Source organism: Centruroides vittatus, unplaced genomic scaffold (assembly GCF_030686945.1).
Source record: "Centruroides vittatus isolate TY-2023 unplaced genomic scaffold, ASM3068694v2 contig_1159, whole genome shotgun sequence".
Taxonomy (NCBI): Eukaryota; Metazoa; Arthropoda; class Arachnida; order Scorpiones; family Buthidae; genus Centruroides; species Centruroides vittatus.
In genome coordinates this window covers 1,683,493-1,706,326 of record NW_027120745.1, presented here as the reverse complement: position 1 = coordinate 1,706,326, position 22,834 = coordinate 1,683,493, and the positions used below count along the sequence as shown (strand labels likewise).

Here is a 22,834-nt window from a genome sequence, read left to right as displayed (position 1 = left end):
ATATCGCCGGAAAAAAAAACTTATTTAGTACCAATTTTAATCGAATTTATTTATTCGTGTTCGAATTTGTTAATTATAAAAATATAGAAATGTGAATAAAATAACTAAATGCTAATTATAAAATATGATCGTAAATATCTGGCAACACTAAAACGAAAATATCGAGCATGCTGTATTTTGTCACGTGTGATGGCTTGTTTTAGACCGTGGAAGGTATATATGATAATTTTTCCTAAATTTTCATTCAAAATGAGTAAACTTGAAAACTTGTTAGGGTAAGATGTGAATGACCTTAAATTACCAGAGCTGTAGAGCATGCTCTTAGGAACATTAAAGTCAAAATAACCATATCTCTGCATGCGTGAGATAGATAGCTCCTTGAAATCAGGGTTAATGTTACCCTTGGTGCCAAGATGGCGGCTCGTCTCTGATTCCAGCAAGGAAACAGTGGGACGCACGTTCCAACCTAACCTAACCTATTTTAATAATTTGGTTGCTAATAATTATGGTAATTTATTAGAATAGGTTAGGTTAGGTTAGAACGTGTGTCCCACTGTTTCCTTGCTGGAATCAGACAAGCCGCCATCTTGGCACCAAGAGTAACATTGACCGAAATCGGCCTACTACCATGGCGCGATTGGGAGTCATGCCTGATCGCGTGTTGTGTAGTTATGTGTTGTTCCCACAAACAACTAAATGTGGAGTACATGCTGGTCAGGGCCAGCCCGACCAGAGGGCAGTGTGACTGGTGCAATCACAGGAGGTCCCATGATCCTTCATGATCCAGCTCTTGCAAAATTTAAATTTGATCATTTTATTATTCACTAATCTATTTAATGGATGGTATGTTTACCATTAAAATATTATTTTGTTGTTCCAAACTGTTTTTTTTTTTCTTATTAAAGACCCCGCACGGCAACTTTGCCCGGATCCTGCTTTTTTTCAGGCTGGCCCTCGTGTTGGTCGAGGTTTGCCATCGCTTGCAATGACCAACATGGAGAATAGGCAGTAGTACTTGTTCAAGGTAAAAATTGTTTTTAATCATTAGAAGTTAATGCATTTACTACTATTGTTAAAGGCACTGGTCACCATGCCTAAACATAACTTGCTTTCAAACATGATGTTTATAAGCAAGATAGTGACTGAAACTGCTGCTGTTGTGGTTCCCCATTTGGATGCAAATGTTTTGTGAAAGATTGCATCAGACTTTTCTTTATTCTGTATTCATAAATATTGTTAGAATGCCTAACCATTATTCTGGGCTGTCTGTTAAACATGCAATAGGATAAGATGTGACCTTCGAATGAGGAATTTTCCACCCACCTCAGAATTATAGACCTCCTGTATAAACAAAAAAAAATCAAGGGAACTATACCTGTACATACAACCCTTTGTGAGATTGTCACCTTTAAAGGTCGGTTTTCACTGTATACCAGTACTACTGCCTATTTTTCATGCTCTGCATCAGTCAAGGTTTGCTATTGCTTGTCTTGACCAACACTCTACATGCATGGCAGCAAATTCCCACACCCCTATATAACATTGAATACTCTACGAACAGTTTAGTGGGTTACTCAAAGTCAGCATAGTCATCTGGACTGAATAATTAAACATGATAGTGTTAGCAGAGCATGTGGCACAACTCCCAATTGCACCCTGGAAGTAGACTGATTTCAGGGGTTATATCTTGATGTTTAGGTATGGTTTTTTTTTACTTTTTTGCTCCTATGGGCATACTTTACAGCTATTAAGGTCCCAACAATGTCATTTACATCTGCCATTTTACCAATTGTCATATATATTATAACAAAAGAAGTTAAAAAAATCTATGTATATCTTATTTTATTGAATATTAATTATAATTATTATGAGAGAATAATAATATATGAGATTGTTTAAAAATTAAATTTTATGTTGTTTAAACTTCTTATTTTGTACCACTCAGTGTCATGTACTGTACCAGCAATTCAGGTGTGTACATGTTGAATAGTACTACTAACATTAGGTTGATCCCTTAAATTTTTATATTGATTGATGATTATAAATTGAACAACAACCAGCAGGTTATTGTTCAATTTATAAATTCAAATCCACATGTAGTTGTGCATGGTGTTGTATTGTTGCTGCTATGCACAACTATATGTGGAGTGTTGGTTAAGACACTCCACATATTTTTTGGAAGCATGGCACATTCCAAATTTTAAAAAACCTTTGAATTAAAGAATCCAGTTCCAATGGAAGAAGCTAATTAAGCCTGATGAAGAGCCCAGGAGGGGCATCGAAAACGTTTGCTTTTTTTGGAGTTTTTACATCGGTTATTGGTTATTGGTTGTGGGTATTGTTTTTACACATCCCGGTGTGGTGAGAAAGTACATTGGTTAAGACAAGCATTATTCTCAAGTAAACCAGTTAAAATTACTAATTAGGGATGCTTGATAAAATATTGAAGTGAAACAATTGCAAAAATTGATTCAAACTATGTATGATAGAGTGTTTGATGTTATTCAAATGAAAGATGGTCCAACTAAGTATTTAAATGATGTGAATTTTGTTTTATGCGATACGCTTCTGGTCTAGTCTTGTGTTCAATTATACGAGCACTAAGGTGGCTTTTCTTTTTCGCTAGACTTATTATACCATCAACAAAAAGGAGGACAAGCTTTAGAAAAACTTTTTATTTCTTTGAGTATGCATTTTGGACAATTATGTCCCTTTTCAACTCTTGTGTTAGAACGATATAGGGAAAATTACATACAGGTTAGCATAATGTATACAAGTTAGCATAAATTTATTGTAATGTTACAAAATTGTAAAAGATCATTAGGAAACTTACATGGATTATGAGAAATGCAGGAGGTATGACATTAGATAAAATATGGATGGCAATTATTGATTAACAGGTATAAGCTAAAATAATGATTAAATTGGAAATGATTCACAAAAGGGAGAAACAAACAACATAGATGTAAAAAGTTTTGAACTTACTGCAAACATGATGGCATGGTACATAGTGTTGGAATTGGAAAAACCCCAGTATACATGATACAGTGCTGAGTTAAGATTATAAAATTTGGGAAACCATGATCTTCCTTATGGTAAGAACACTAGAAAAAACACTTTGGAACAACCGGTATGATGAAGTGGAGGTAGTGCACCGTTAAAATAAAAGGGACATAAGAAGATTGTTTTAATTTACAGTAGAGTTTTACATGATGGGATGGTTCACAAATTGTAAGTGGGAGAGTTAACAGGATTCATCAGAAAGGCATCATCTTGAGGTGGGGGAGATAGTGGGTGGGATGGTCTTAACCGTTTCCCGGCCAGGGTACTGATCTGTCTCACCCCCAATTCGTAAACGATTGGCCGGAATACAGCTTAATAAAAACTGATATTTATAAAATTTATCGGCAACAGATGTCAGCACTTGACGGGAACGTCTTGTTTACCCTATGTTACACATATTTGTGTCCAGGTGGTGTTTTGTTGACCTACATAACCTTTGTTTCAAATTTTTGAAATTCACTTTTGCTGTTTTGCTCAACGTCTACTGTTGTGTGTGTTGCAGGTAAGTTCCATATTGTTTCTTTGTTCATTTTATTCAATCTTTCTTTTATTTTTCTATTTAGTTTTCTATATAAAATAAACTAATTTACTTTCTAAGATATATATACAATATAGTTTTCATAATTTTTAATATAAATTTTGATCTTATATCGAATTAAATTTTTAATCAGTTATTTGTAATTGTTTTATCTCATGTTTTTTGATTCATCTATCGTAATTTTATTTATTATAGTTTTAGTTTTATATTGTAACATGTCGTTACATATAGTTTATTTTTTTTAATTAGATTTATCAATTTTCACCAACATATTTTTATAATGGCATTGACATCAAAGATTCAAAAGTTAGATGACTCTGACCTTTTGGATTATATCGAAAATTTCTCTGATATGATATCAGTCTGACTCTGACCCTGATGTTAGTATGTACGAAGGGTCTGATAACAACTCTGATGACGATTTGACCTCTCCAAGCTGCTCTAATCAAATTACGCAATCAACAACTGATGATGATGATGAAGACTATCAGGAGGTTCTATCTCCAGAGCAAACTTTTCACTTCCTTTTTTCAATCTTTTTTTCACAATGATTTTGCTCAATCTAATCATAATGGAATCAAACCGTTATGCGCAACAAGTCATCAATGGCATGGGGAATAATGTACCGCCCGCCCTAAAGAACTGGTCCAAAATTTCGGTTGTAGAAATAAAGGGGTTTATAGCTTGTATATTGAATATGGGATTAATCAAAAAGCATACCATAGAATCTTACTGGTCCACTTCTTCCTCCCAAGCCACTCCATGGTTTGGGAAAACGTTTTCAAGAACCCGCTTTTATCACTTGTTGCATTTTTTCCATCTCGTCGATAACTCCAAGTTATCCAGCCCAGGGGAACAAGGATATGATCCTTGTGCAAAATTTCAACCTCTGGTCGATCACACAAACAGAGTGTTCCGACATCACTACACGCCACACCAGCAAATTTGTGTGGATGAAAGCCTAGTTGGTACCAAAAATAGAACTTCTCTCATGCAGTACCTTCCAAAAAAACATCATTATCAGTGGGGCATAAAATTTTGGATGCTGTGTGACTCAGTCCCTCAGTACTGTTTGAGTTTTTTCACTTATAGAGGGGCCAGGACTCAGCAGGAAAAGGACAACAATTCTAAATTTGGTCTAGGGTACAGCATCGTAAAAAAACTGCTTGAGACGAGGTTGTACCTCAATAAAGGCTATCATCTTTTTGTAGACGATTTCTTCATGTTGGTTCCTCTCGTTCGATATTTATATTCACTGGGTGCCTACATCACTGGCACAGTTCGTAGAAATAGAAAACATTTTCCTGCCCCACTGAAATCTAAGTTTTCTGTCGGCCAAACATCGTATTATAGATCTGGCCCATTGTTAGCCTGTGGCTCTCGGGAAAAATCTTCACAAAAAAAATCCAGTCTTGCTACTATCCAGCCATGCGAGGGCATGTGATGAAGAAATTGTTAGGTGTGGAGTGGTTAAGTCAAAGCCACAAATAATATTAGAATATAATAAATTTATGGGTGGAGTCGATACATCGGACATGATGTTATATGCGTACTTGGATGAGAGAAAGACCGTGAAGTACTGGAAAAAAGTTGGGTTCAATATCATAGCCAGGATGGTATTGAACTTGTATATGTTATACAAAGTGAATTTTGGAGGCCCAGCTAAAATAAAATCTAGGTACGCCTACAACATATCTATAATAGAGAGCTTGGAGGGGGGATGGATGGCAACCAAAAAGCTTCCTGAAGATCCTCGAGGACCAAGGGAACTAAGGAAGTTACCCAAAAAAAAGGAGTCAAGGTGTTGTGTCTGCACAAGCATGGGACTGAAGAGAAGATCATAAACCATCTGCACTTGTTGTCAAAAGGGGTTACATCCTGAATGTTACCCAAAGCATTATTGTTGATAGGATAGGTATGTGATGTAATTCTGATCAAACATTTTACATTATATTTTATGCAGTATCATCTTGCAGCAAATGCAATAAAAAAATACTCTTTTACAGATTTCCTCCTGGCAGCATTACAGATGCATTTTTTTCCTTATTTTTTTTATGTTTTGATGTAAAAATCAATGTATATTATATGAATGTTTTATAATAATTTTATTTTTATCAGAAATATTTTAATTTTTCCTAATTTTCAAGAGAATAAAGTATACTAGTTTATATCAAAAATTTGCTTGAAATGAAAACTTTTATTTTAATTTAATGTGTGATAATTTGAAAACAAAAAAAACGTACACACACAAAAGTTATACAGAATTGTACAAAACTACTCTACATCAGGGATGGGCAACCCGCGGCCCGCAGTAATATTTTTTGCGGCCCACGTGGCATAAAACGTGAATAAATATATCAATTTCCCAGCTTAATGAGATATTCGACAAAAATTCAAACGTTATTTTCTACAACTTATATTTGTGAAAAGTTTTTTCGCAATGGATTTAGTAAAAATTAAAACAAGGAACCGACTAACAGATACATCGAAACTAATTTAAAACTAGCAGTGACTGATATTTAACCAAATATTTCCGATATATTATGTTTAGATCGGTGCCAGAAGCTATATTAAGTATACCTATGCTAATTTATAATCATATATGAATAAAGAATTGTGATTTACCGACAGTTCCCCCCTCTTTTCTCTTGTGTGCGGCCCGCGTCAGTTCAAAAGTTTTGAAATGCGGCCCTTACGTAGAAAAAGGTTGCCCATCCCTGCTCTACATCCTCGGTGCCAATCAAAATGAAGTAACCGAACAATGTTAATTTTGACAAAAAGTAACAAATTTTCAAGTTTGAATGTCAGTTATGATATATAATTATTTTTTTTCTCATAAATTTCTTTCATAAAATTTATTGAAAAATGTCATATTTAAAACTAAATATATAGATAAATATATTTCATTTTTTCACATAAATAAAATAATAATTTAATTTTTGGTAAATTTTTAAAGTAATGTTGCCTGATTCACCTATTTTGCCTTTAGCCGATTTACAAAATAAACGTAAACAAGGGGGTGTGGCAAACAGTAGGCTAAGGGTTAAGGAAAGGGAGGGTCAAAATGGGGTTTTTGAGGGTTGGAAATGTAGAAGAGTGAAGGAGGAAGTGGAAGTGAGGCATATGAGCACCTTGCTGGGTACTGTTTGGAAACGATGCACAGGGTTAATGAGAAGCTGCCGTACTTTAACACATTATTTAACCACTACCGCCACCCCTTTCTCGACTTCTCTTGGTCAAGTATGGCTACCAAGTTTCATGTAGCTTTTGAACAATATTATTCATCACACTGTCTTTGTTTTCAAGTATCTCAAGATGTTCATACCATCTGCTTTTTTGCATATGTAATTTTTTTTTGACAATTTTTACAGTTTCCTTTATGATTTGGCAACCTTCATTGTTACAACGAACAGCAACAGCTGAGTTACAATTATTATATTTAATCGCGGATGTGTTCTTTAAACCGGGTCTTCAGATTTCTACCAGTTTCACCTATATAAGATTTGGGAATAGTGCAGTTGCAACTGAGTTTGTAAATTACGTTTTTTCTGGTCCCATATATTATTATTATTATGATGTGGATTTACCTTATAATTCAAACAAGGAAATTTTTCTGGTGCTAAGGTTATACCATAATTGTGTGATATAGATTTGATTCTTTCAAATAAAGTTTGTTTTTATGGAATTTTAAAATATTTTTGAGTGGTGGTATTGTTTTTATGTTTGTGTTTATTAGTATCTTTGATATTGATCCATTTGTTGAGTGCTTTTGCTTTAACTGTTCATTAAAAATATTTTTATTACTTCTTGTATCTCATCAGTTCTATCAGCTTTATTAGTGGTGCATTGTAAGATTTTGTCAATGTTTTTCTTGATGTAAGTGGGTTTCTCAGAAGTGTAATGTTTGATACTGTCAACGGTGCATGGTTTTTTGTATTTTTTAAATTGGTTTTGTTATTAAATCTAGTGACAAGGATGTCTAGGAAAGGTAACTGGAAGTTAATTTTGGGTTCTAAGTCAAATTTTATATTAGGTTCTATAAAAGCATACTCAAAGAAATAAAAAGTTTTTCTAAAGCTTGTCCTCCTTTTTACTGATGGTATAATAAGTCTAGCGAAAAAGAAAAGCCACCTTAGCGCTCGTATAATTGGATATGAATTTTACCAAAAATATGGTGTCATTATAATTATGTTACATTTAACAATGCAGTTAATTTCAAAAACAGTTTAAAATTATTTTAATTATCATCAAACATTAATAAAAATAATTTTTAACATTGTTTTGTGTTTATTATTAAGTATTTAAAATTTAAATGTATATTACAAATTGAAGTTGAGTAATTAAAACTAAATTGTCCTCATAATTCTGTTACAAGATCAAGAGTGAAAACCAACAACTGTAAAAGCATCAGTTTATACTTATTATTTTAAGTTTGTGTACCTTTCTAAAAGTTTTTCTTTTGCCCCTGCTGTCTTTTCCTTTAATTTGTTTAATTTCTTTCATAATTCAGCAACTGTTACATACTTTAAGTCTATGTTTTTATAAGTAGATTAAAACTTCTCATTCAGTTTCCACTGTTTACTCACTACCAGAAGTTAAATATACATCAAGCTGACACTAGTGCTGTAAATGACGAGATTTAAACTATGCATGCCCCATAAGGAGTAGAACTGGTACACAGTGAAAACTTACCTTTGAAAGTGAATATTTCACAAAGGTTTGCATGTACAGGTATGGTTCCTTTGACTTTTTTGTTCGTATAGGAGGTCTACAATTCTGGCTCGCTGGGAAACCTCTCATTCAGTGAACACATTTTATCCTATTGCATGTTTAACAGACAGCCTTGCACAGTTGTTAGGCATTCTAATGATATTTATGAATAGAGAATAAAGAAAAGTCTGACATATATCCTTTGAATTTACAAATTGAATTATGAATTTGTCATGAATCTGATCTAGATTTTGCCAGGACTGAATAAAACAAAAAAAGATCACATCTAATTAACCAAGAGGAAACAAAAGAGGAAAGATCACATCGTGTATTCTGCACAAGCCAGCTTATATCACAGCCAAATGGTAATTTGTCAAGGTCACTTAATGGCCTTGGTTGTTTGAAATGCCCAGTAAAATTTGTCCATGTGGAAGTCTTTACACTATGCAGTGTAAGAGTCACAACTCCCTGTCACATATGTTTACCAATAAAGCCTACTTGTAATACTTGTGAGAAAACCTTTAAAATACAAGAATTATAATGAGATGGATGGCCATCTGAAAACAGCCATAATGTATCATAAAATGTAAGAAGATAATGCAAAGCAGATATTTCAACAGAAAACTGTAAATTAATTTCATTATGCTATCATTACATACCCAAAAATCCAGCAAAAAATGAACAGTACATAAGAATGTATTGTACATAAAAATAAATGCTTTCTATTGTCTTAGGGTGCAACTATGCAGGCGCAAATTTAGTAGCAAGCGAGAGGTTGTGAGCGATATAGTTCTCGCAAACGAAAACATGCACAAGTGAGAAGCAAGAAATATCGCTGGCGAGAGCGAATTTCTGGTTCTCTCACATATCTGACAGGTTTTGATATTTATCGTTTCTCGCTTCTTCTCGCCACATATTCTCGCTTGCTCGGAAAATTTGCTCGCTCGCGTCTGCATAGTCGCGCCCTTAAGGTTATTGTAGTCCTTCAAAAATAGAACAAGCTTTAAATGGAACATTTCAATTTTGGAAGTAGACTGTTATGTGAAATGAAAAATTCTTTTGATGTTAAAGGCTATTTTACTCTGATTGGTTACTAGAGTTTGTGATGTGCTCAATCTTGATGAGAAACACATCAAATTGAAGGGAACAGTGAAAAGCTCATATTAACTGAGTTTACCACAATCACTCTCATTATGTGTGATCAACTATATTAGAAAAGTTAGATACAATAGATACCGTACTTTACGGACTATAAGACGCACTTTTTTCTTCAAAAAATTTCCTCCAAAATTCAGGTGTGTCTTATAGTCCGTAGCGTCTTATAGGTATTTTTTTAAAAAATTGCTTAAAAATTAAAGTGCGTCTTATAGTCTGTAGCGTCTTATAGTCCGTAAAATACGGTAATCCAATAGATAAAGCAAGTACACTACCATTTATTATTTGTTTCAGCATAGTAAGTAGTAAGTCACCTCTGCAATTTAGAACAATAGTTTTCTTAATTGTGAAAATTATAAAATTCAGTTTATATGTAAGTTCAGACAATGAAAATCAATATTCCTGGAAAAAGAGGAAACAATTGATGTTAAATTTGAAATTTAATTTTTATTATTATTAATAATTTTATGCAATACAAGAAACATTACATTATTGATTTTTATTGAGATGTAAATATTAAATTTAAAGAATATAAATTCATAATTTTTCTTACTTTTGCTTCCATTATTGATCACTTACCATATATACACTTTTTGTAATAAAATTAACACCATACATAAATTTTCCAGTACAGAGTTTGTGTAACGAACATTTTCAGCTAAAACTTGCTTCAGGTTTCAAATTACACAAATTGAAATTCACAAAATTGGAATGTTTCAAATATTCAGTGACATTATTTATAAAATTCTTTTTAAAGTATTGCAATTATGTATATATAAATATATATCTGAACAAGTATATATTAATGAAAAACCGAGTATATGAATAATAAAAATAAAACGAAAAATAAATTAAAATAAAAATACAAAGAAAATGAACTGTAGGAATTCACATGCCTATGCATTTTTCATTAACTTGTTCAAATATATATGTATGTATACATAATTGCAATAGTTTAAAAAGAATTTTATAACATCATTGAATATTTGAAACATTGCAATTTGGATATTTCAAATTGTGTAATTTGAAACCTGAAACAGATTTATAAAATAAACCAAAAATGTTTGTTACACAAACTCTTCGTTCTAGAAAATTTATGTAAATGGTTGTTAATTTTATTCCAAGTTATCTTTTCCAGTTTAATTTTTGACTTTAGTATACATTTTTTGTTTACACATTTTTTCCAAAACTAGGAATAAAGTCATATAGTGGTATAAAATGCAAATTTTTATTATTTGATGTGCCAGTCATACTGATGTAAATGGAATGCATAAGCAAAGACATACCATAGTGTTATACTATCATAAATCAAGTGTATCAATACTATTATGGTACTATGCTATGTAAACTAGTGATATCTTATTGATGTTGTTGATTTTGGTTCAGATATGTTCATCAATAGATTTGATATATAATGGAGATCTATCTTGATAAATTACTGAAGGTTTTTGCAGTTGAAGGCATCATGCATAGATCCTGTTGTCTTTATCCTTTTTTATATAAGCTTTACATAGTACATAATATATATATATATACAGGTTCTCCTCACTTTACGACCTATCTGCTTAACAACCACTCGCACTTACGATCAATCAAGTTTTGACCTGCAATTCGGGGAATCCTCTTTCTCAGCTTGAGTGTCGGTCAGTGGCGAATGGTGACATGCGCACTAAGCGTACTATAATAGACTTGCGCATACTATAATTGCCTTATAGTACTATAATAGGCTAATAGCATACTATAATAGTCTTTTTATGAATAAATTTGAAGGTTGTTGCATAATTTGTATAATTTTACAACGATCCTATATTCCTGGTGCAAGCTCCTCACTTATCGACCAATTCGCTTAACGATGTAGTCGTCGGAACGGAACTCTGTCGTAAAGTTAGGAGTACCTGTATATATATATATATATATTCACAAAATTGACAATTATTTTAAGTATCATTATTGCAGTACTGTGATAAATTCATGAACTTGATATTTCAGAGAGCTTTCATTTTGTTTTGTTTTCATTTATTGTTATCTTTGGAGTTTCTAATTTTGAAATTGTTGCTGTGAGTACTTTTTTTATTATGTATGTTTAAGCTGTAATGTAATATTTAATGTAACATATATGTAATGAACTTCATTAGCAAGGATAAAATATTTTTAAGTAATCTTCAGGTGAAAAGATAATACAAAAATAAATCTATGCCACACTTTTGCAATTGGTAGTGAATAGGAAACACTATTGTCTAAATAAGACACTAACATTTTCTAAGCCATAATCCAAAGACCCAAACAAATGTTGGCATCTTATTAGAAAATATAAAATGGTAATGTGAAATTGACAATTCAAAATTAGCCTATTTCAAGAAATGAGCAATATTTCCAGACTTGCAAAACATATACAGGGTGTTTCAAAACTATATGTCAGAAATGTAAAGGCAGGTAGAGGGAACCTGAATAAGTAGATTTCATAAATAAATATGGGTGTGGAAATGCAGCGTGAGGGTGCTGTTGAGTTCGGTGGATGAAAGCGCTTTACTGGCTTGAATTGTCATTCCCCACACGGATTTTTAGAAACATGCATCATGACACCAATATGGAGCTTGCCGACATGCATTTCATGTACGGGGCTGCGCAAGGAAATGGAACGGCTGCTCACTTCAGCAGGATCGTCAGGAATCACCAGGACGCTGTCTACAGACAGCATTGAATAGGACGGGGTGGACCTGTTCCTTGACTGTGGTGGCCAAGGAAACAGGTCCACCCCGTCCTATCCAATTTCACCCCAGATTTGACGTGCTTGGATTTTTTCTTTTGGGGTCACATTAAGAGCATGGTGTATGATAGTCCCTTAACATCTGAAGATGTGGTTGCATGATTGTCTGTTGCTGTTGGAAATGTGTGTGACATGCCTGACATTTTTACTAATGTACGCCAATCCATGCACTGCTGCTGTGAATGTTGTATTGCTGTTGGTGGTCGCTCTTTCAAGCAGCTATTGTAAACTTCTTGATAAATAAATCATTGCTTTCCTTTGTCTTTGCTTGTCTTTTCACTTACCTGTTGTTAATACTGCCTTACGTGCTAGCACTTCAACGCTGCATTTCCGCACCCACATTCATTTACGAAATCTGCTTATTTAAGTCCCCTCTATCTGCCTTTACATTTCTGACATATAGTTTTGAAACACCCTGTATACTGTATATTGAAAGGTATAATAGTCAATATTCTGATGAAAGTGTTGTGTTCTTATTATACAGTTTTACTGTAGGCTATCATATACCATATTCACATCTTAGTTCCATCCTACTGATATCCTACTGCATGTCTGGGTATAGGTTTAAACCAGAGTTTTGAACTGAAAATCTTGAGGTAGACTTAAATATCAGTATATATAATATGTCAAAATAAAATTTGATTTGTTAGTTTTTAATTACTATGTTTAAAATTGAAATTGATTTTTTTAAGGATCTTGTAGCTGTTGTTGCTGGAGGAGCTTCAGGTTTAGGACAGGCTACTGTAAAAAATTTAATAAATAAAGGAGCTAAAGTAATCATCTGTGATTTACCAACATCAAATGGAGAAAGCATTGCAAAAGATTTGGGTAACAACTGTGTATTCTCTTCTACTGATGTAAGTATAAATAATTTAATATTTAACAATTTAACTATAAATGAACTTGTCCTGAAAAATCAAAATATATATATTATAGTTCTTATAATATAGTTTATAATTAAAAGACTTTTTCAAAGTGCTTTGCTGGATTTAGAAAGGTATGATGGGAATTTCAGAAATGAATTGGCACTGCATTCTTAGTTTATCAAGGAGTTTTATAAGGAATGTTGGTGATTTCCTTTCCATCTTTATATACAATACTCTCCACAAATGAAGAATTTGATGCAGAGCAAAATGCTTTTTACAAACATTGTAGCGTTCAGTCAGTTCTTGATCTGCACACAGTATTACTCGTTTCCATTTTTAAACAGTTCCAAATCTTTTGGTGTCTTAATTACATTTACAATTTTTTTTCTTTGGATAATAATTGCCTTTGCAATTATGCACACATTATTTAAAAGACACGATTTTCTAAGAATTTAAAACACTGTTGAATGAGGCAATAGAAAATGATAAACAATGATACAAAATGGACTTTCCGATAAGACAACACCTGGTGGCAAACATCTGAAGTACAACCATATTCCTGTCAAGTTTTTGACAATCAAACAACAGGATGTTGTATCACCTGTATTCTTGCACCATGGTTTTAGCATAACTGAATGACAAGCTATATAATATGTTCAAGATATTTGTCCTCAACGTCAATGATTGTCAATGATTTTTGCATCATGGAAAACATCATGGAAGGGAATTGATGGTCTGCACATTCTCTAGATATAAATTTTTGAGACGTCTCAATAGAAAGTGACATGATCGATGTTTTTCACATGCCAGGAGTCACATTTCACATTTTAAATATTCTGTTATAATTATTAGTTTTTAAATTTCAGATAAAAAATAGTATATATAATAATTGTGATGATACAGTATTTTAAATATATAAAGTAAATTTATTACAAGTTTTATTTATTTATTTTGAGATGTATATGGAATATCATGATATGCTGTTCAGAGTTTTATTAATATGAATTTATCATTATTTTGAATAAAATAGATAACTTCAGAGGATGAAGTTCAAAACATGTATCAAATGATTAAAGACAGATTTAAAAGGCTAGATCTTACTGTTAATTGTGCTGGAATAGCTCGAGCTTATCAAGTATATAATTTCAATACCAATGTTCCACATAAATTGGAAGATTTTCACGAGACACTAAATGTAAGTATTCTTATTTTAAGTATAGATTTGTACTGTACAATAGATCTATGTTAATTGCTATAAATGATTAAGTATATAATAATAAAGGTTACTTTATGATGATGCCAGAGGTCATTTTTGCTAAGCATTATCTTATTGATGTGTTTTTATGTGTATAATTTTTTTCAAAAAACTTCAAAGCTTATTTGAAACTTTTATATTCAGAGAACAAGAGAATTTAAAATATTTTCTGGAACTTTCTAGAATGTTTTAGTTGTTCTACAGTTCTAAAATATTCTCTGCACTCAAAGCTAGAACTACTTATAATCAGTAACACAAAAAACCTTTCACACTTTGTTTCTAGCAATTAAATCACTAAGTACAGACATTTTTGGCCGTTTTGAATGGTCTTCTTCAGGTACAATAAGGTCGGTTATAATCAAGCATAGGTATAATAACCTTATTATACCTATGCTTGATTATAACAAGCTTAGAACAATTGAAACAATAGAAATCTTTACGAAATCCCTCAAAGAAAACTGTATTAACAGCAGAGATGCAGACTCGCTCTCCCCCGCGTGGCAATCACTCCTCAATAACCCCCTAAATTAAATAGGCCAATCCACCCTCATCGAGCCTGTTACATTCTTTCGTGCAGTTTCTAAATTTATCTCGTTTTTTATTTCTACTTTTAACAATTATCATATCATCAACAGTCATTTGCACATCTTGGTTAAACTCAAAAGATTATTTACAATGTCAATATCGTTTAAACTTTCTTAGCAATGACGTCACTTGTAAGAAGAAACCTTCATAAACACTGACGTCACATAAATATCTGTTAACCGATGTTCCAACCGACCTTATTGTACCTGAAGAAGGCCGTTCAAAACGGCCGAAAATGTTTGTACTTAGTGATTTAATTGCTAGAAACAAAGTGTGAAAGGTTTTTTGTGTTACTGATCTAAAATATTAATGTGTAAAATAAATAAATAAGTACAGTACACATGAATAATTATGCAAGTAGGAAATGAACAAACATGATTGAAGTGTATTTCAAAATTTTTCATTTTTAACATTTTCATAAATATTAAATTCCTAGAAAAAATAGCGAGGTTGTGGCCGACATTTTCAACGCAAAAACATGTACGTCAGACATTCAGCGCCACAATCCTGTAAGCCTAGAAGTTTGACAATGGTGTTTGGAACATCGAGCATGATTCCACTGACGTTCCAAATGCCATTGTCAAACTTCTAGACTTACAGGAAGGAGGCGCTGAGTGTCCAACGTACATGTTTTCGTGTTAAAAATGTCGGCTGCAACCTCGCTAATTATTCAGGAATTTGGGTAAATAATAATAAATATTTTATGAATATATTACAGAAATAATATATATGATTTCACATTTACTTCTACCTTATTCATTAGTTAATAATGAAAAGATGTGTGTTTGTGTTTGTGTGTATATAGTCTTACAATAATATTTTTTTCTCAAACCAGGACAATTTTCAGAAAATACTTACAACAGAAAATAAAGCCTATTAGGATAAGTACCTATGATTGAAAAGGCTATATAAAAAGTTGTTCAAAAAACAACAATGAGTTAAAAGCAATTTTTAATAACTCAACTGAACTTACCTTATTATTATGAAGTTATTAATATTTATCATTAGTGTGAACTTTCTTTAAAAATTCTTTGTCACTTTAAAATATGACAATATATTTGAAAAAGTTCCTATTGCTGCTAGGCTTGTCTTATGTTCCGCACATTTCAAGTGATTTTTAATGCCCAAATGTCCACCATGAGTTACTGAAAATTCTGAAAAGCATGGTTCATATTTCACTTTGTCAATATGATCACAAACTATTTTCAAAAACAGATAATCCTTTTTTAATTCATCAGTAAACACAGTTTCTTTTTTGGCATTTTGGAGATTAAATTAATTTAATGTACAGTACTGTGAGATTCTAGAGACAGGAAATAATTTTTATTTAATCAGTCAGTCTCTTGATAATTAGCACTGAGTTCAGCATTAGCACAATTTTTCTTATCTCACAAGTACTTTTGATGATTATAAGTTTGTCGTCCTCAGGCAAAAAAGAACAAATTTGAAGAAATAGAACGTGCAGAGTGTTCCAAGTAGAAAACGGAAACATTTTTCTTGGCAATTGTGCGACTTCGGCAACCAAAGCACTTGAGAGTTGCACAATTAGCATAATTGCTCCTCAACACGTGCTGCCAGTCGATGTGGATTTAAGATTTTTCAAACTCCTGAAAAAGCTTGTTGCACGTTACCAACGGAATTACCAAGCATTAAATTTAAAACTTGCCAAGAAAAATTTTTCCGTTTTCTACTTGGAACACTCTGCACGTTCTATTTCTTCAAATTTGTTTTTTTTTTCTTTTTTTTTTTTTTGCCTGAGGGCGACGAACTTATACTTGTCGAAAGTACTTGTGAGATAAGAAAAATTGTGTTAACGTTAAACTCAGTGCTAATCATCAAGAGACTATACAATTTTGGTGTGAGTTTTTTATTTATCTATTTCTATTAATCAGTTAGTAAAACTAAATATTTTAGCAAAAAAATTACTTCATTTTGTCACTGCTCGTGGGAAAGGGAAGTAAAACTTCCTTTAGTGAGATATCATACATCTCCGACAAGCATTTGTCAGTGAGAGTCAGGATGAATATCCCGTCAGATGTTATAAATCCTAGAACCCGATTGGAGGGGAATTTGGCATAAAAAGGGGTAAAAATGTAAACTCAGGGCAGTCGACTGAGGAACAAACACTGCTAAATGGAAGTATGGATGCCATAATGAGAGCATAGTTCTGCTCCTGCTCCTCATCCTCAGTCTCCAAAAACCACCTATGTCTCCATCTCATTAGGAATTTGAATCAAATGTTAATCAGAGGTATTATTATTATATATCATTGTAAACTCTCTCTCGGTATTTAGAGGTGTACCTAGTTTTTAGATTGTATCTTTGTGTACTTCTTATATGTATATCCATTAAATTCTTGTTATTTGTTAATTTACCTGTCTGTTCATTCAACTTATACGGACATCGAAAGTGCTACGACCAGAACTTACCCGCAACTCTCCCCACTCAAGTTATAGCCTTCCTAAAATGCCATCCACCAATTTAGTGAGCGGGTCCTGCCAATCCAACAATTAGAGGAGTATAGTATCTCTATTCCCCTCGCCCATATTCTCACAGTACAAAATAATCACAATTTGAACTCAACTAGATAGGACATGCACAACAATGACATGGCCAGTAAGTTTCAGTGTTGCCAACTCTAATTGAAACAAATATCTAAAAAATGAAATAAAAATATCTGGATCTCATAGGCTACATGCTATTATAAATTCTGTGAAAAAATATGTGGATGAGAAAATAAAACATCTAAATTCATTAGGTCATATGCTATAAATTTTGGAGGGAAACATCTAGACAACATTAAAAGTACTTAAATCTAGATACAAAATATTTAGATTGGCAACAATGAGTGTAACAGAGAGGATTATTTAGTTGCCAAATTGCCATTTTATCCAAGGCTGCATTATTTTTACTTCTTGTATACTTAACACTTTTAAAATTTTACCAAATAACTGGGACAAAATGACAAACTGGCCGAAACGCAGGGACTACATCATCAAACCAGACAGTCCAGGTCAAAGCGGGGCATCTGGTAAGCATATATATATAAATGCATTTTAAAATATAATTATAATTATTGGAGATGAGAAAATACTAATTGCAAATACTCAGATACTAGAAAGTATTTGAGATTTCAGATCTCAAACATAGCATTGATAAAAAAAAATAAATTTGAATACTACCGTATTTTTGCAGAATGATCAGCATGCCACATATAAACAGGGGAGACCAGCACGCTGGAAACTCCATGGTTACCAGCATGCCAGTTAAACTGCAACTAAAATATAAAATTAATCAGATCTAACAAAATTAGTTGCTAATTAAACATTAAAGAAAACATTCTTCTAAGTAAAATAAAATAATAACAACATTGTAAATTGATTGACTTAAAATCAGGAAGAGAGTTTTTGTTTAGAAGACAATAAAACAATTAATTGACATTAGTAGTAGTGGGCAACACTGGCCATCTATCCAGACCTTAAAAATAACACCTTCCTCCTAAATTTCACACAAAGCCAATGTTAATGGGTGTAAGTTGAGATAATTTATAGTGAGTTTCTTAAATTAATATGTTTGTTTTTGTGTTTTTGAATCAAATAACAATAAAATACACATAATAAAAGCACTTTTGGAATTCCAATTATATTTTAAGTCATTAGAAAGAAGACAAAGTGAAGAAATTAAACATATAATCGTAATTTTTGATGTAATGCTGACAGTTTCACAGTTTTAGAATAAAAACGTGTTCATTTTTTTTAATGCACCTTCTAGAGAGGGATCTATAATCTCACTTAAACCGGCATGCTGGGTTTTACCGTACAAAATATCCAATTTCGTGGTCTCTCCGGATAAACCAACGTGCTGATTATTCCACAAAAATACAATATGATTACCTCTAACATCATGGCATATCGCCTCTAATTGAATTTCCAACAAGAAAAGAAGCAGACTATATTCCAAACATGTTCAAAGACTTCTTTTAAGTAAAATTCTGCATTAGATGACAATGAAAATAATCATTGATTAATCTATTATAGTTAAGATACTGTAAAAAGAAGTCTAATCCAGCAACTTCAACCTTTAAATTTCCGGTACAAACAATGAAAATTAACAGAAAAAACTAACGTTTTCGAATCTCCATCGAGATCTTCTTCAGGTTCGTTAATGGAATGTCATGAGAATAGAACTCTTTTGAAGTTCAAAAAATCGAAATCTCCAGCGTGCGATGACGATGCAAAACATAAGATTGATATAATAGACCTGAGCCTACTAACGTAACGTCGCAAAATATCAATGCAGGAAATAAAACCATGTCTACCATCGTGGATTGACCTCCGAGATGTATCGCCACGCGTACGATAAAACGTTGCTGTCTTTGTAATTAATGCATTTCCCCGATTTGGTAGCTCTGTAAATCTCCAGGGTCTCCAATGCCCTAATGTGGTCCGTTTTGAACGACTTCTTAATGAGGGTGGCGTTATCGAAGTCTGCTTTTACATCGGGGTCCGTGGCATACGTCGACAGGGCGGTGGTGTGCCTTTTTTTGGCAACGTCATTCTTATGTTCAGAAACCCTTTATTGGAGGGATCTCTTGGTAGAACCAATATATACTAGGTCCCTTTGGAATCTGTGGTCTCTTAACGGGATACTATAAACGCCCGGTGCCCTTAAAATGCTCGGTTTGTCCTTAGCGTTTCTGAGAAGCGAATAGATAGATGGTGTTCTCGTGTACGCTAACTTGGTGCCCTTCCTTAGCGCTATTTCCCTGTTCCCGTCGTTTGTACCGGAAATTTAAAGGTTGAAGTTGCTGGATTAGACTTTATATGTATTGGTAGTCACGAATGAAGTTTGTTTTGTAAAAAGAAGACACTGTATGCAAAAATTAAAATTTTAAGTTTTATTCCTTAGAGCTTAGTAAATTGTTTTTCTTTTATTCTTTTTCATTTCACTTTATCAGTTTATTAATATATTGAAATAAAACAAGTTAATAATTTATTTAATATTTATTATATAATTAAGTAAGTAATAAGCCTAATAAGAGGTTTCATCCACTTGTTCAAAAATTTATAGATTTATTATTCACGAATTCATAATTTTGTGAATAATAATAGAATTTGTGGATAAACTGCTCAACCCCTGATTCCTTCATTCAACTGTCCTCACTTTGCTCAGGTCCCTGCTTGATTTGTTCTCTTATCTTATCTTATTTAGAAATTTTGTGATGATTCTTTGATTTCCAGTGCTGCCATTTCTATTTTATTTTTTCATGACTGAAAAAGTGTCATGATGATTTTAAGTTAAGTATTTTATACGTGTAAAGTATATAGTGATTAACTTCACTATGTATTCAGGTTATTTGAGATTCAGTTAATATTTAAATTTAAGAAAAGTGATATTTGCCCATCTTCTAATGATTACACTAAGACACAATTACAGTATTCAATAGCTGTTTACTCTCAGTGTTCCCTTGTTTCTAACAAAAAAAAAATATTTTTACAACAAAAAATTATATAAAATAACAAATTATAACATAACATTAAATGCAATTAATGATATATCTCTTACATTTTTTTCTTACAACTTCTTATTTTAAATTTTACCAATGAGAAAATGAAACAGTCAAATGATTTATTATTCATATCATCAACATTGTTATAAGTACTGTACAAAAAGTTTTATTTATAATTCACTATCAGAATTTTAGTTTCTACTTGGACGATAAATATTATGTTTACAATTTTACACTCAATATGTCACAATAATAGTTAATTATTGTCACCCTGTAGTAACATTTACAGTGAGAGCAAACTATGATGTTGCTGTATATTACTTTATTTGGAATTATATTTTTCTGCATATATTAATACAGCACTTTATATTTTATTTTGTTTGACAAAAAAACTATATAATTTTGATCTAATTCGAAAAAATCTAATATTTAATTTATATTTTCAGGTTAATGTTATTGGTACATTTAATATATTACGCTTAGCAGCTGGAATGATGGGAAAAAACATGCCAGATACAAATGGGCAGAGAGGATTGATCATTAATACATCATCAATTTGTGCATTTGATGGAGAGATTGGGCAGTCAGCATATTCAGCAAGTAGTGGTGCAATTAATGCAATGACTTTACCAATAGCTCGTGATCTCTCTACTCAAGGTATTCGCTGCTGTACAGTAGCTCCAGGTAACAATTTTACAGATTCAAAGTAATTACTTTTAATAATAGTATTTTTTAAACGCCATATGAAAACTAATACAAGTTAATGATTTCTACATTATTCTTTTGGGAATAATCTGATATTAAGATATGTGAACACAGTAAAAATGACTGAAATATCTATTATTGACTGGATATATTCTAAAATTCATTTTTTATTCATAATGATACATATAAATAATATCAGTAGTTAACTGAACCACACCGGGATGAATATATAAGAAGGCAGCGACTCACAATAACCAATTAACTGGAGTGCAAAAGATCATTGAGGTGGAACAACACAGCCCCACCATGGTCCACTTCTTGGACATAGATATCACAATTGAAGGGTCAGACATAGGCACGACTGTTTATCGTAAACCAAGTGCTATGTCCACTTATATTCCAACTGAGTCATGTGATCCTTTTCCACACAAAATAGGGTCTTGGTTAGGAGAGCATTTACACATTCTCCTACTCCACAAGTGCTAGCACAGGAAGTAAGAAGTATAGAAGAGATAGCCATGGCCCATGGTTACAACAATCTTATACAAAGATTATGTGAATGCCACAGACATACACAAGAAGCATCCACCAGTTTGTTGGAAATACCAAAAGATAAACAGGAAGAAGATAAGGAGAGGATTCCCCTCACTTTTAACCCCCATTTAAAATCATTGTATACCACAATTGCCAAGAATCGTTGGGTCAATATTGCCTACAGGAGATGCCCATCCATTTTCAACATACTGCATAATGGAAAAGACCATCCTAACTCCGACAGACTACCACGCATTTATAGCGTCCCTATCAGAGACAAAAGATTGGATAGTATGTTGGCTCCACCAAACATTCAATGGGGATCAGGATAAAGGAACATAAATTTGACATACGACATAATAGGGGTACAATGGCCCTCCACTTACGCAACAGACCTGGCTTAACTACTATGTCTAGTTGAATTAATTAATAATTAATTATTATAACATAGCCCAAAAGTAGTCTGATAATTTTGGCAAGTTTATTTAACTTAATGTGCAGTATTACTTTTGTATGCTTTAAGTAGATTAAACATATAATTAATATTATCTATTTAATTTCTTTAATTATATTTATTTAATTTTTCAGGTTTATTTAGAACACCACTTTTGAATTTACCTGAGAAAATTATATCATTTTTATCAGAAACTATTTGTTTTCCAAATCGCCCTGGATTACCTGAAGAATTTGCTCATTTAGTACAGTATATTGTTGAAAATCCAATGATTAATGGAGAAGTGATTCGACTAGATGGTGGTTTGAGGCTAATATCATAGTACATCATCAATTTTTGTTGTTTATAATTAAATTATATATTTACTTCTAAAAATATGTAATGTAGATAAATTTTTTACAATATGTAAAACTTTTTATTTTTTCTATGTTGCAATAAATATAGAATACTTTTAAGAATTGTTGAGCAGTTTAATTTCATGAATATAATAAATTTAAGTTAAAATTACATTTTAAAAATAACAGTAATATACATCTATACATATGATACTAATGTTAATTTTGAAACTTTAAAGTGATAAATTATTTCAATTTGTTATGGTTTAGAACCATGGTAGCCAAACTGTCTCTTGTACACTTACTGCAGCTCCTATATAAGTTATATATACAGCTCTGGAAAATGTTTGAGACCACC

The 22,834-nt window shown here is 32.3% G+C and overlaps 1 protein-coding gene across 1 annotated transcript in view; it reads left to right on the top strand.

Moving 5' to 3' along the window:
• The window catches only part of LOC136980625 (3-hydroxyacyl-CoA dehydrogenase type-2-like), a 268,457-nt gene extending 245,858 nt beyond the window's left edge, over positions 1-22,599 (top strand). The window contains exons 2-6 of the mRNA XM_067276767.1: positions 175-213; positions 12,926-13,090; positions 14,130-14,294; positions 20,895-21,132; positions 22,276-22,599. Coding sequence (XP_067132868.1) covers positions 190-213; positions 12,926-13,090; positions 14,130-14,294; positions 20,895-21,132; positions 22,276-22,463 — 780 coding nt within the window. The 5' untranslated portion in view covers positions 175-189 and the 3' untranslated portion in view covers positions 22,464-22,599. The remainder of the gene's footprint in view (positions 1-174; positions 214-12,925; positions 13,091-14,129; positions 14,295-20,894; positions 21,133-22,275) is intronic.
• The last annotated feature ends 235 nt before the right edge of the window (positions 22,600-22,834 follow it).